The sequence below is a fragment of the Pyrus communis genome, chromosome 3, assembly GCF_963583255.1.
Source record: "Pyrus communis chromosome 3, drPyrComm1.1, whole genome shotgun sequence".
In the NCBI taxonomy this organism is placed as follows: domain Eukaryota; kingdom Viridiplantae; phylum Streptophyta; class Magnoliopsida; order Rosales; family Rosaceae; genus Pyrus; species Pyrus communis.
Window position 1 is genome coordinate 28,785,029 of NC_084805.1, and position 15,355 is coordinate 28,800,383.

The window sequence follows — 15,355 nt, forward strand, 5'->3', positions numbered from 1 at the left end:
ATTCATATCTATTAATATAAAAAATTAATGGTTGACTACTAAAATGGTTAATAGTTTATGTAATTGGTTTTATTTAGGTTAAGCTATTACTCAATCTTCTCTAATAAACAAAAAAATCGATTAAAAGCACTTATAAAAAGAAAAAGAGGATACAGCAAGATCTGATCGAACTAACCAGCAGAAAAAATTGATTCAAGTAAATTAAAGGTATGACTTCTTGTTTGATTTGGATTAGTTAATTAACTGGTTAAGCATGCTTATGACCTATGTCCTTTGAGAAGCAAAATGAGTCAACCGGGGACCCATTGGGGCAGGCACGCGTGCGTCGACGCTGGGGCCTCTCAAGCTTGGCTGAGCTCAACAACCGTCAAATAGCCCTGAGAATTGAGAGACGGGGTTTTCCTTCAAATGATCATTTCTCGCAGCTAACACGACGACGTAGCCCACTGTGAGATCTTACGTTCGATTCTCGCTAAAGACGATTTTGAATTACATTATTACTAATTCATTATAAAGTAAAGCTCTCTCTCTCTTCCTTAATGTAGATAATATCATTTGTTCAAAAAAAAAAAAAAAAAAAATCAACCACGTAGCCCAGCTCCCATCCTCATAACCAAATCATGGGCGGCATACAACTAGGTATGATTACTTTGTTTATTCAATACTTTATATCCAAAACGTGGTATTCCTGCAAAATATATGGAGGGGAAAATAGAAGAAAAACCATGGTCTCCCACTGGATAATTAGAAATGTGACTTAATTAGGAGGTCAGATATAATTTTGAGAGCACTAAGCGATATTGGAAGAGAGAATATTTGAACAAACAACTATGAATATAAAGATAAAACCTTCTAACATTTTAGAACGTTAATGTTCATATGTATGTTAACGTTCTAACATTTTACCATGAATAGTTTTAGGTTTTTTTTTTTTTTTTTGAATGAATGAATGGTTTTAGTTTAATCATGAAATTTGGATGTGGTCTCTAGCTATCAATGTTCTTCAACTAAATCCTTATTGATTTTCAGTTTTTGGTTGAAGTTTCTAACATTAATGTGATAATGTGTTTTCAAGTTGGTTGTTAAGTTTTTTAGCTTAAAAATTGCAATTTGTATTTGCTTATATTAATGGGATTTTAAATAAAACTATACTCCCCAAGTCCCCATTCTGTGGAGAAAATTCAAAATCAATAGAAAATCATGTTTTGCCATAAAAAGTATGTACATTTACATATAACATTTTTATTACTAGAAAAACATCGACAGTTCAAGAGCAATTTTATTGAATCATAAAAAAAGAAGTTATATCTAGTCACATAGGTATATAATTTTACCCCTCAATAATACAAGAAGAACAAGTAAAGTGAAAAATATAAGAAAAGAGTGACATAAACCTGACCTCTCTTAAGAGAAAAATAAAAATACAGGGGGGGAGAGTAAAGCCTAAACCCCTCTAAACAAAAATCTAAAAGGTCTAAACCTACAAAATAAGTTGCAAAGCACCAAAAGGAATAGGTTAGGAAGAAAAAAAAAAAGAGGAGAAACACACATCATGAAGGAGGACAAACCTGTAAACCGGGGATGCACATTAATCTAAAAATCGAAAACCAAACAAACCAAGAAAATCCAAATGTAAAGAAGCATAGACCGCCAGTAGAGGGGAGTCATGCCAAACCATGGTTGAAGAAGACAAGCCCATGCATCGAATTTGTTGGCAACTACATTCCCTTTTCAATAAATGGTGTGAGCACCAAAAAATCATCTCCTGAATTCAATCCAAGCAAGTATAATATTGAGTGCGAAGAGGCCAAGGATGAAAAAAAAAATCCTTTGAACGAGGACAAACAAGAGCACTAGTAAAATCACTTTTCAACCAAAGATAATGCCAATCCCGTTGATAAGCCAATTTTACGCTAATAATGATAGTCAATAATTCCGCAAAAAAATATTATAATGACCAATACCTTCACGAAACCACCAAAAATGTACCATGACAATCTCTCAAAAAAAAACAAGAATTTTGACCACTAGTCGACGTTTGCTTTCTTATGTTTTATTTTTGTGGCACAAGATGTTGGATTAAAAATCCTTTCTCTTATAATTTGAGGCGATTACCCTAATGGCATGGGATAGGAGAAGTGTCGGCTTTGCAATTGAGAGTAAGACACGTTATACTCGCTTTCTTTTTTGTCTTGATTTAAAAGAAAATTAGGTCACAGCGATCCAACTCTAATTGGATCTTCTACTTGTATTTTTGTGCATACAGAAATGTTCCTCCCTCAATAATAAAAACCGACTACCTTGGACCCTCATGCTCATGTCACGCCCTGTGACTCCCTACCAGACCCCGAATGGTTTGTTCATATTTTGTTCTTATAATTTTTTTTTTTTTTTTAGTACCTCGATATTTTACATTACGGGGAGAAAGAGTTCAGCTAAGCCACACAATAGGCAACCTAATTTAGTATCGAATTCGCCATCCACGAGATTCGAACCTAAGACTTCTCGCTTCCAAGTGAAGAGGAATACCAACAGACCATAGTAGTGAGTGAATGTTCTTATAATTAATTGCTTAATACTAATCCATTAATTATTATGTTATGCAATTAATTACGATCATTGCACAAATTATATATTTGTTAGCTTTAAGAAGAAACCACCTACCCATTAAATTCGGATTAAGGCGCGTGTACTATTTGGGTTATCTCAATTCTCAAAGATAAAAAGAAGCACTCAATTTGTTCAAAAAAAAAAAAAAAAAAAAAAAAAAAAAAAAAGAGAAGTACTCAGTTATTCCTACAAATACATAAGTGTATTAAAATCATAATACGTGTATTATCCTCAATATTCTCACATATGCAATAATATGAAAGTGATTATTTAACCCTAGCTAGCACTGATGATCATTTACTATTGAATATTGGCATCGACTATGCAATTATATATACGAAATTATCTTTTTTTTTATTTAATTATTGTAATATTTTTGAATTTTCCATTTTCTTTTGGATATTAATAATAATAATAATTTTCAAAATAAATATAATATATATGGGGGCGGATCAGTGAGATCATTTTTTTTACACAATTTGTGACACGTCTCTAGCTATTAGATTAGTCCATTTTTAATGTTTGAGATGTAGGTTGACAATATGGCAATTAATTTTATTTCTATGTTCCTAAAAATACTAATCTCTACTAATTAATAAAACACTCATTTTCAACCAAAATCTTATGAAATTACCAGTTTAACCCTCTAATTAAAACAGAATATGAATAAGAAATATGAGGCAGAAATGTAATTTCACACAACCAAATTTTGTTGTTTTTTTTCAAAGCCTCACATACATGTAATCCTAACATATCTCTAATTAAAAAAAAAAAAATTCTACTCCCACATTCTCTATCACTCTCTTCCTCTCTCCTTCTATTTCAAAAACAAAAATAAAAAATTTTCTCACACTTTGTGTGTGCCCATATGCTAGTTAAATATAAATAAAACTTTACAAGTCTCTAGCCATTAAATTAGTCCACTTTTAATGATTGAGATGTAGGTTGACAGTATGACAATTAATTTTATTTCTATCTTTTCTAAACATACATATTAAATATAAAAATAAATAAAATTAGTGACGTCATGCGGAGCAAGTCTTGAGGTGTGCACAAAAAGAACTCACATGTAGTAAGAGTAGCGGCCTTGGAATAGTACCACGTACGGGATCACGTGGCATGCCTAATCAAAATGGTATTAACAAGAAAAACAAAAAGGAAAATTAGATTCACATTCTCTTTTTATTACTCCATCAGTCCATTGATTAAAATCCTATTCATTTTGAATTTTTGATCAAAGTTTTTGAGTATTAATAACATCATTAATTATTCGAATAATAAAATATTTTTATTTTTAAATATACTCCTTTAGTGTTAAAAATGTTACAATTAGTATATTTATATTTATGGCTAAATTTTTTATCATATATTTTTATTTTTAGTTTGTACCTATTTTTAATTTGCAAACATTCTTTAATTTGTACCAATTTTCTTTTCATTTTTAATTTGTACCCATATATTAGTTTCTTTTTGTGCCCATATTTTTTAAAGTTTTATTTGTGTTTGTACTCATGTGTATACCGTCACATGACATTATATATTTAATCAATTATAGAAAAATTACATATGGTATATTTATGTTTTATGCCTAAACTTTGTATCATATATTTATATTTTTAGTTTATACCAACTTTTAATTTGCAACATTTTTTTTTTAATTTGTAGTATTTTCTTTTTAGTTTTATTTTGTACCAATGTATTAATTTCTTTTAGCGCCTATATTTTTAAAAATTCATTTGTACTCATAATTTTTAATCTTTTATATGTACCCTAATTTATTTATAATGTACCCATTCTTCTTTATTAATGTACCACTTTGTTATATGTGAAATGTACCAATTTTTTTTAACACTATGGATACATTCTTTTGCCATTTATTATTTCTTATTTTTACATAGTTTTTATCCATTTATTCAATCAAAATGTTTGAATTTTTTTTATTGTAACCGTTTCTAATAGTATTATAATAAGGGATTTTAAATTTATAGGATTATAAATCTCATAAAATATCAAATAATTAATGTCAAAATTATAAAAATATTAATATTAATAGTAATATAATGAGGTGTACAAGGTAAAGGGACCTTGATCAAACTTTGAATACTATTAAGGTTTTAATTAAATAATGTGAAGGATTAGAGACCGCATCCAAAGTATTTCAAAACAAAAACAACATGGAAAATTTTGAGAAATTCTATGATGAATTTTTTTTATAAATAAAATAAAATAAAATAAAATAAAAATAACAAAACAAAACGAGTTTGAGTGGTCACCAGTTGACCATGTGTTTTTTAAGTCCAATCTAAGGTAGTGGACCATCTGTAGTGTAAATCAAACGTGTTTGTCTAGCTATGCATCCTTAGTCTACCCCAAACTAAGTTAAGCACGCACCAAAGTGAGAGCCGTCCATTCTTTTATTTTCTCTTGTTCGCATTTATCCTATCTTCTTGTTTTTTATTTTTGTGAGGACTTCTACAGTAATGATATATCGTTACTGAGGCATTTCTTGCTAACGATAAAAATATAAATATATGTTTTGTTCATATGTTCTTAAAATCAAATTTATTTAAATGTTCCTGCTATTCTATAGTTCTTTGAAAAAGATGAACAAAACGGCATTACAACGATATAATCGTGATGTGTCTTGTAAGTTGGTCTCAGTTTTTATTGCAACTATTACGTAAAAAGAATTCAATTAATTGTGATATGAAAAGCAAGGCAATTGCAGTGGTTAGAGTAGTTTAATGGGAATTGTATCAGTTAATGGTTTTTATAGACAGGCAATAATATATTATGTTTACCTTAGTGAGCAACTAAGCATATTGTATTGATTTGTGGGGATAAGGCATGCGTGTTCAATTGAAAAATGATTAAAGTGCGAAAATAAAGCTCTAAACTTTGCTTTTTCGTGCAGTCCTACTTCTTTAATTTATCATCTTGATTGATCGAGCAGCTGTTGGTGTCTACTTGTTCTAATCTTTTTAGTCTTCACCTACTCTCTCTCTCTCTCTCTCTCTCTCTCTCTCTCTCTTTCCCCCCAAAAATAAAAGGAAAATTAATGAAAAAAACTTATGAGGACAAAATAAAGGGTAAAGTAAATAGTACCATAATTGATTTTTTAGTGTAAAAATGTGATTTTTCGTTAAAGTAAACAGTATCGGAAATTTTTCGTTAAAGTTGGTTCCCTCTCAATAGCCATCCCTCTCAAGATTGACTTCCAGGAGTCTAATTCAATTAATTTCCAATACATTTTCCACCAAAGAGGAGGCTCCAATATTCCAAAGAACGACAAGTCACTAATCATTAGCTTTGTTGACCTAAATATGAAACGTCACCAAGTTAGTCTACTTTGGCCCTCCTTCGTGTGGGGTGATGAGGTTGACATGGTTGTCCCATGTTATACAAAAACATTCCTTCGGTCATCGATCATTAGGTCCCACATCTATTAAAACATTTAATTAAGAGAACTTCTTAAGTCTTAACAAATATACAAGTGTTTAATTAACTGGGACATTGATTGAATTATGTGTCATGCTCTGTCTCGTGCTCTTCACGCAAATCTTTCAATATCTTTAGCTCATCATTCTTGATGGTTGTAATGATGTGTCCTAGGTTTCTCAAAATGACAATGACAAAATGTATCCTATATGGTTCAGTGTTTTTTAGATTAGTAGTAGGAATTTTAATAAAATATTCAACGTATTTCTAATAAAAATTCTAGCATAAGTGTTTATGAGTAGAAATAATCTTTAAATCGAATACATGTTCACAAATAATACCGAATATTCTAAATTCACAAGACTGGTTACAAACTGTTGGTCAATAGATGACCTCTCGCAAGTATGATATACATTAATTGTGCATAATAGATAAAATTCTTAAGCAAGTCAACTTTCTTGTAATTGATCAAAGGACTTGGAATATATAAAGAGTTGCATAACAAAGTAATTTTTATTGGTTTCATGATGGTAATTAAAATGGAGTTGAAAGTTGGGTTGGACCTTCTTTCTCTGTTTCTTTCGCTAATGTCATAATCATTAATCAAATATTTTGGCACAATGAATGAAAATTTTCTCCTCTCTTTTCTTTCTTCAAAAGCAACAAAAAAAAAAAAAACAAAAATACAGTGATCTTCTTGATTTCCTCTTTCTTGTCCCTTATCTGAGGTCATGCATGGTTTCTCAAATCTATGTTTTATGTATACTTTGTGTAACCCACATCACAAGCATGACCGTGAGAGCTGACAAAATTAATCCAAGATTAGGTAGCTCTAAACTAATAATACAGGAAGATTCAAAATAATACAGGTTGCTCTAAACTTTTGACAAACTATGTAACTCTCTTTAATATTTAATACTTTTTTATGTACGCAGCTGGTAAAGAATAGAACAAGTTGGATGGTTAAGTTACTTGTAAAAGTTGAAGCTTCTGTACCATTCAATTTTAATATCATTCAATTTTGATAGTAAAGAACAAAAGAAGTTGGATGGTTAAGTTACTTGCCCTCCAACTTAATATCATGATATAAAAGTACTAAATATCAAAGAGAGTTACATATATATACAACAGCTAAGAGACAATTATGCATGGGGAACAAGACGAGACAACATTGTCATTTATGTTGCCAGTTGATTTAAATCAATATATGTGAGATACCCTTGTCCTAAATGGATCTGCGACTTTTTTATACGAATTGTAAAATCGCATACACTATAATTCAACACAAATATTATCTTCAACTTGATCATTATTAGTCCAATAGGAGTGAGATTTTATTCTAATAAACCTCAATTTATTTAAAAATAGACAAGTATTATATATTGAAATTTGTTCTGTTAATTTTGCCTTTCAGATTTGAAATCTTCAACACAAAGTGCTATTAGTATTAATTTCGTGTGACTTATTTTTTTACCTTTAAATTAGGTCATAAATCCGAATCAACATCTCCAAAAAAGTTCAGAATAATAACCATTTTTTTAATAGACACATAAACTAGAAAAACAAACCCAATCTTATAAACAAATAGTTTTTGTTGTGTTCCTGTACTTCTATGAAAACAAAAAAAAAACAAAAAAAAGTTCTGTTGAACTACTATTATTTATAAGATTTGGTCAAATAATAATCAATAAAAGTAGAGGCCATTTGTTTTGATTTTAAATATAACAATATCCCGTAGACTCGGTGTTTTAGGAGAAAAAATTATCATCGACGTATCCGGTTTTTCTTCAACTGGATTCGACAACCTTAGTGATGTAATATGCACCTAATCTTGTAAGTACTCAGAAAATCAAGTGTCAAATACGTAAGGGCAGTTGCAATTGTTGATAATTCATACTTGTTTCATTCACAAAGATCCTCTGAGATTTTGAACCATTTTTTACATTAAGTCAATTATAAAGAAGAAATCAAGAAACAAGGGTCAAAACATACACGGTTGACTTCAATGCCTTGGGCTCCCTTAGGGTTTTAGGCCACCATCTGGAACCTGATTCGGGTCAATCCAAAATGAGTTGGGGGTTTAATAGTTGAGTTGACTTTTCATTTTTCTGATCCAGTTCATATTATGTGGGTATATGGTTTTTAAATTGGGCCATTGGCTTGTCCAGCTTCCTAAAATTGCACAAATTAATGTCTGCTATTAACCTTGGCAAATACTAGAGTTCGCTAAAAACACTTTGACATGTTTGCTTACCTGAAAATTAGAATGAGTATGATAATAAATGAAATTAACCCAATTTCCTAACTTTTCAAACGTTTCTGACTATACGAAATCAAAAAGTATGCTAAGGCTCACATTACTTTTTTAATCCAATACATGAGCCTCCCATAATCTTTGACATCTCCACCTCTCTATCACTTTTCCTAATTTAAGTTGGTAAACATTATGTAAGTGAGAGGTCTTAGGTTTGATTATTGTCAAAGGCGAATTTGAACCACATTATTGTTAAGCCCATTGTGAGGCTATTTTGTAAGTGTTTTGCGATGAATCATGTATGAACATAATTAACCCTAATCTAAAAATCCAGAAAAGCATGGTTGGCTAAACAACATGCGGATGATAGTTCAAATGACATTATTGTGAGAAGATAGGAAAACTTTGCATCTACCTCTTTAATGTATGACTGGCACATTTTCTTGTTTGTTATTCTCAAAGGTGAAATTTGAACTTGGACTTCCTTAAATTTTGAGATAGAAGTATTACTAAACAAATAGCTAATTTTGAATGAACTAAAAATTGAATCAAAACTAGTAAGTCGTTCCCTAATTAATTGCACTTGCTATTATTCTGGCAACCATGCCATCATCCAATCCAAGGGTTTCGGTGTCAAACGCTAAACACAAGTAGTGTCTAAAGTGCCAAATTTTTCTGCAATCTGTACATGCTGCCATGATTTATACAACTACCATCTTACTAAGCAAAGGAAATTAGGCAACCAAAAAAATACAAAAAGCGCAGAAAATTTTGTTGAATCTCATCATCTTTCAAGCGAAATTTCTCAGGATTCCTTTTCATCAACATCTCAATCCACTTTCTGGCAAAGGTAATTCTCTCCAATCACATGTTTATGAAATGCTTAATCCTTTGCCCTCTCATCAGTCTGTTATATGTGTTGACATTTAGCGAACCCACCTTTCCTATTTCTTGCACATGAGTTGGTGAGGCACACATTTTCTTCCCAACTGGATAGATTTGTGTGTATGGGAATTTAGTTAGAAGATAGAGAGATATATAGGAATCACAGGCAGTTGTAAATTAGGGTCCATTTTGATGTTATAGAATTCAATGTAATTCCTCTGACGTTGTGGAAAATACCAATCCTAGAACATCTGGAATCTAACAGAAAGGAGAGAAAATCGTCTATGAATCATGTCGGTTGATTCATAGATGGAATTCTATAGCTCCAACTACTATGAGGCTGGTGATCTTGGTGAGTATAAGTTAACCCTTATGCTGATACTCATGATCATCATGCTTCTCTAGATCAGGGACCAATATCTTATAATTATTCTAGCTATGAGCCCCCTACCCAAAATTTCTTTCAGTATGATACAACTCCATCTCAATACTATCATGCTTGTCATAATTCTTACACCAAACCTCTTTCCACTATTACAACCCAAATGTTTATAACCCGAGTTATGATAATGAAGTGACTCAGTTTATGATCTTTTATTCCATTTCTTTCGAGTTTAATGAGCCCGAATTTGAAGAATATGATCCTACAACTTATGATGGTGGATTTGATATCACCCAAAAACCTACGGAAAGCCCCTTTTGCCTTCACTTGAAACTTGTTATCCACGTTCTTCTGGGCCTGGTGCCTTAAATCCCTCCTCTTTCGATGGCGTCACTGATGGCTCTATCGTGCCGTTGAGTGGTAAGCAAGAAACTGCTGAGCAAGCACCAAAACCCATAAATGGAAGTGAACTGATATGGGCGGTTAAAGAAGAGAAGCAGCACCAAGAGAGGATAGAAGATCAGCCAAGCCAAGTAGATGAAAACCATAATCGAGTAGAAGAAAACCCTAATCAAGTTGAGAAAAGTGAAGAAGTTGTGCAGGGTAGTTATGAACATGAGAAGGAAGTGTATAATCAAGTTCCTAGTGGGTATAGATTGGAAGCCATGGATATTTGTGAGAGTTTGTTTGGGTACTGGCCTTGCCTTGCTCGTGCTTTCAAGAGAGGCAATGGAAATGGTGATTGTTGCTATGAATTTGGTAGTGATGAAGGAAGATAGGGAAATACATGGAACGGAACTGCAGATTGTCTTTTCGGAAGCTCAAATTCGTATGGAGAAATAAGGGATGATGGAAGCAACTATTTACAATAGGCAGGGTTGAGCATGAGGAGGATTTACTGATGGGTAAATTGAAGATGTTTTGGAGATTGTAAGAACTCTGGCTTGCGGTTGTCCACAACTTTTTCAAGTCAGAGGCTTTGATTGTAACTTTGTACGAATGAATAATTATGTTGGACAAAACCTTCTTAATCAATACTTGGTATAAATTGTTCAAAAAAAAAGAAAAACTTGGTATAAATTGTTGTTATAAGGGGACGGATATATTGTGCTAACTAATTGATCTAAACCTAATTGTAAGTGACAAACACATTACTCTAACCAACTAATCTAACCCACTTGCTATTGATTGCTTTTTGTTAAGGCGATAACACAGCAGGTGGCATCAGTGGACAAATTAACTTAGGAAAGGACCATTGGCATGAATCAAAATCATCGAATGAATTTGTCTGCCTCATGAAGGCACAATGATAAAGCTCTTTAAGAAGCAAACCTTTGATTTGATGGTTAATAGACTTGATTATGCTGCCTGATGCATCAACAAAATCATCTTCCTTAAATATTTGCCAAGAATAATGAAGTTTATCTGTTTATGTACGGAAATATCATTTTAATACACCCATTTTCACTGATTTATTTAAGAAAACGAACTTGAACAGTAGGGAAAATGCTGACTGAGTAGGGGTTAATCCTAAATGGATAAAGTTATATAGTCCTGATATATAATATATAAATCCAACAAAACGAATAGCATCACTGACTGTACAAGTAGGCAAAGTGTTATGCTGTTTTCTGCTCTAAGCAAAACTTTTGTATTTATCAAAACCCTTCGGGCTTTCTGAACTGAAGCAATTACCCTTCTCATTCAGTTCCAATCCACAACTAAGTTGCTTCGCTTAATCAAAATACCTAGAAAGCGATCACTGGTTTCATTTGAGTACCTCTCCACGGTAGACCTCCAGTATTTTTTTGGTCAAAACTAACTTGAAAAATCAAATACTTTAAAAAAAATACTAAAATAAAATAGAAAATAAAAAGTCTCAATCGTACCCATAAATGAAATAAAAAGTAAATTCAAGAAGAAGGAGGAGAGAAAAAGAGACAAGAGAAAAATGAGAAGATAACGACTCACATATATGAGTAAATTGTAAATGCAAAGATAATTAAAAAAACAACTATGACATCACCTGTCACGTGGATAAATTTTATTTCTTTATGAAATAAATAAAAAACTATGTCTCTCTTCTAAATATAGTCTTGTAATTTGACTCTATGTGTAATTATTTTTAAATAAAATGTACTCTTTTTTCCAACTTATATACTAATATCTTCTCATGTTAGCTTTCCCCAAAACGAAACCTCAAATAAAACCCTCCTTGAAACCTCAGACATTCAGCTTTTGTCTGTCCTTCCTTCACACAATGTCTCTGACAATGTCTCTTCTCTCTTCTCTCTTTCTTCCTCCGTGCTCTCTCTTTTTCCCCCCCTCTCGGTGCTCCTTCCTCCGACAAGAACACACACACACACACACACACCCATGCCCACACCTATAGCTCTTTTCTAACCCCCGTGGTTGTGTTTTGGACGTCAAACCATGAAGAAACCACCTCGGAGACATTTCCCAGTTTTCCGGCGAGCACCGCCCCTTTCGAGGCAATTTATGGCCAAACCACGGCGACTTGGCCGACCTGAAAGGTATCAATCTCTTCGTCTCGCTGAGTACTACAACTTTCCTTTTTGTTTCACCCAATTTCATTGAGTATTGAAGAAGTTATACTCATTTGAATCTTACCCAGTTTCCGGCAACCTCAGTGACTTTCGAGGTGTTTTCCAGCCAAACCACGGCAAGTTAGACGTCATGTGAGGTACCATTCTCTTCGTCTCTTCGAGAGCTACGATTTTCATTTTTGAATCACTTGATTTCGTCGAGTATTAACAAAGTTATGGACGTTCAAAGTTTGTCTAAATTCCGGCCTTCTTCTCCGGCGTGAAACCCAGCCCAAGAAACCACCCAGGCCTTCAGGCCGTTTCCTTCCCCCACGGGCCTTAGGCCTGTTTTGGTATTTGGCCCAAAACCCCAACCCTTTCCATTTTTATTTTTATTTTGTTTCTTTAAAAACCCAAAGGCCTTAGGGCCATGTTAGCAAACCGAAACCCTTTTTAATTGGGCAATTGGGCCGTGAGGTTCAAGCCCAAACCCAACCCACCTAAAACCTAAACCCATTTACCTTAACCCAAACCCTAAGCCCCAAACCCGGATCCAACCCAAGTCCAAACCCTTTAACCCAACCCGGATCGAAGCCCAAACCCGTTTGACCTGTTGACCCGGACCCGGACTGACCGTTGACCGGGTCAACGGTTAGTGTTGCCTTTGACTGGTCAACGGTCAACGTTGACTTTGACCGTTGACTTTTAGGGTTTTCGTGCGGGACCCCTCCTAGGCTAATTTCGACGTCCTGAACCCGTTTCCGATGTCCGTTTTCCAAAATTCAGTCGTTTGAGTAGAGTTTGACTAAGTGTACCCTTTATGTGTTTAGGGGCGTTTATCGGTGGCATCTCCTTCTTCGCTAGATGGCGTGGCTTTTCGACGGCGAAGTACTGTGAGTGGATCCCTTCTAAAAATGCATGTTTTGATAGTATAAATGCATACATGAAAAACATGATTTGATGATTATGTTTTATGAAACGTTTTACGAAATAACATGCTTATTGAGGCTAGTTTGAATTATTACTATTTTTCCTATAACCCATGTTCTTATAGAATATCTGATGGATGACGATATGATATTGAGAACATGTTTAGAACACCTCTTTATAGTATAGATGATGGATGACTTTATACTATGAAGTTGATTTTCAATATATGTATGTTCACTGGTTTTGTACTTACCTAGTGGTCATTTCCGCTACGGGACGTAGGGATAGATCCGGTCCGTCCCGGGCGACGGTTTGGTGTTGGCATAGGGTCTGGAGTGTGTTTTCCTCTGACTGTCTGCTCAGAGACGGGGAGCCGGCATGGGGCCTGAAGAGTTATATCGGACATTCACTAGTGATTATTATTTTATGCGAATTATGATTTGAAACATTGCACGACATGCTAGGTTTCGGAAAACCTATGTTTAAAATTATATATGTGTTTTCATAAAACCTGGGGGTTAGTATGTTGATAACTGTTTTATTATATATATATCAACTTGGTCCACTCATGTTTGTTTTGCGCCCCCTTCAGGACTTAGAATCGAGACATACAATCCCGACGTCCAGGCACTTCCGCATCGGCATCTTCGAGTCCTCTAGGTGTAGGACCCACTCCTTTGTTTCATTCAATTTTATATTATTTTCTTTAGTGTTCTAGATTAGAGGTGTGCTTTGAACACGGTTCTTATTTGCATATTAATTATTCTTTTACATTTATAAGCCTTATTTATCCTTTGTTTTCAGCATTTGCACTCAATAAATGGCTTTCGTCACCTTCGGGTGTCGGCCAGCACGTGCCTATCCTGGTATTCGGGGAATATCGGGGTCGGGGTGTGTCATCCTCCAAAGCCAAGGCCTTCCTGCCGGGCTCTTCCCGGACAATGTGAAGTCCTACAATCTCGATCAGATGGGCCACCTGGAGGTGCATCTGGACCGTTCTTGCATGACCAAGTTCGAGACAAGAGTCTACTTTGAGAGCATAGTCAGAGCTAATCTCAACTATGGCGTGCTCAGAGGCTTGGAGGGTTTGACTCAGGAGGAGCTTTTTCTTTGGCTGCCGGTGAAGGGAATCTCAGTGAGCGATCCGTCTTCTGGGTTGATTTTGTTTGACATTGGTGTTGCCCATAAGCAGCTTTCTCTCTCTCTATTTGAAGACCCCCCCGTCTGCAAGCCTCAATCTCAAGGTACTAAAAAAATCCCATCTTTTTATTCTCTTTTCTCTCTACAAATTCAGTAGACTTGTACTAATCTTTGAAATGAAATGTAAATTTGGGAATTTTTATTCTCCACAATTAAATTCCAATTGTCTATTTGAGCCTTAGGAAACGGAAAGATTGTTCCTCTATGATCTTGAGTCATGAGAATAATCTCTTTACAAAACAAGAGTAAAGTTGAGTGCGATACACGTTTCTCCCGACCTTTGTAAAGTAGGGAGCTTGGTTGATTTGGGGTCGCGCCTTTTGTCTATTTGATATTTTGATCCAATGTATTAGTGAAAAGAAGTGAGTTCCGCACGTCTTTTTCTCCAATGTACATCCTGGATTTTATGTGGCGTTTGAATAAATCTTAGAAGGGAGCGCTGGATGAGAAAATGGTTGTGTGAAAATCGTTGCATTATTGCAATTTTTAGCATTAAGGGTTGGTAAAATTGATATTAGAATCATGGAATGCAGGCATTTCATTGAAGAGTGAAGGAGGAAGGAAGATTGGATTTCAGGCCCAGAGATGAAGATTTGATCTTTTGTCACTTGGATAATTTTTCTCCTTTTTTGGTTGTTGGGTATTTTTCTCTCTTAATTTTGAGCAAAAAAGATTGAATGTTCATAGAAGCTTGTTAGGATTGTAAAAAAACAAAGGAAAGCAAAAGTGAGTGTAAGATTTTGAATCAAATGGTGCAATTTTGGAAGTTTGCTCAATTGGAAATTTTCTGGTTTTATATATTTTTGTCTTAGTCCTCGCAATGCAAGGAGCTTTGTTGGCTTGGGTTGCCCTTTAGCTGCTTGGTTCCTATCCCTAAGCCTGCAATATTGGAATATTGGTTAGCTGTCTTGTGGCTTTTTCTTGCTTGTGATTTTTGTTCATTGACACGTTTGTGGGATGGTGCAGGCCCCTTTGTTCTTTTATGTTGCCAAGCTAGCCAAACAATTTTCCATTTCTTTAATCAAATGCCTTTATTTAGATTAAACTAGAATATCACTCAGATAAAACATGACTGTAATAACTTTGTGGATTGCCATATGCCAGGTGAAA

General features: G+C 34.1%; 1 protein-coding gene and 1 pseudogene across 1 annotated transcript; both read left to right on the plus strand.

The window, feature by feature from the left end:
- Positions 1-9,496: 9,496 nt before the first annotated feature.
- On the plus strand, positions 9,497-10,488 carry LOC137728587 (uncharacterized; annotated as a pseudogene).
- A 3,187-nt stretch (positions 10,489-13,675) lies between these two features.
- LOC137729948 (uncharacterized) lies at positions 13,676-14,995 on the plus strand. The gene is made up of 2 exons (XM_068468998.1): positions 13,676-14,289; positions 14,779-14,995. The coding sequence occupies exons 1-2, from the start codon at positions 13,866-13,868 to the stop codon at positions 14,832-14,834; spliced, it is 480 nt and encodes a 159-aa protein (XP_068325099.1). The 5' UTR covers positions 13,676-13,865; the 3' UTR covers positions 14,835-14,995.
- Positions 14,996-15,355: the final 360 nt, after the last annotated feature.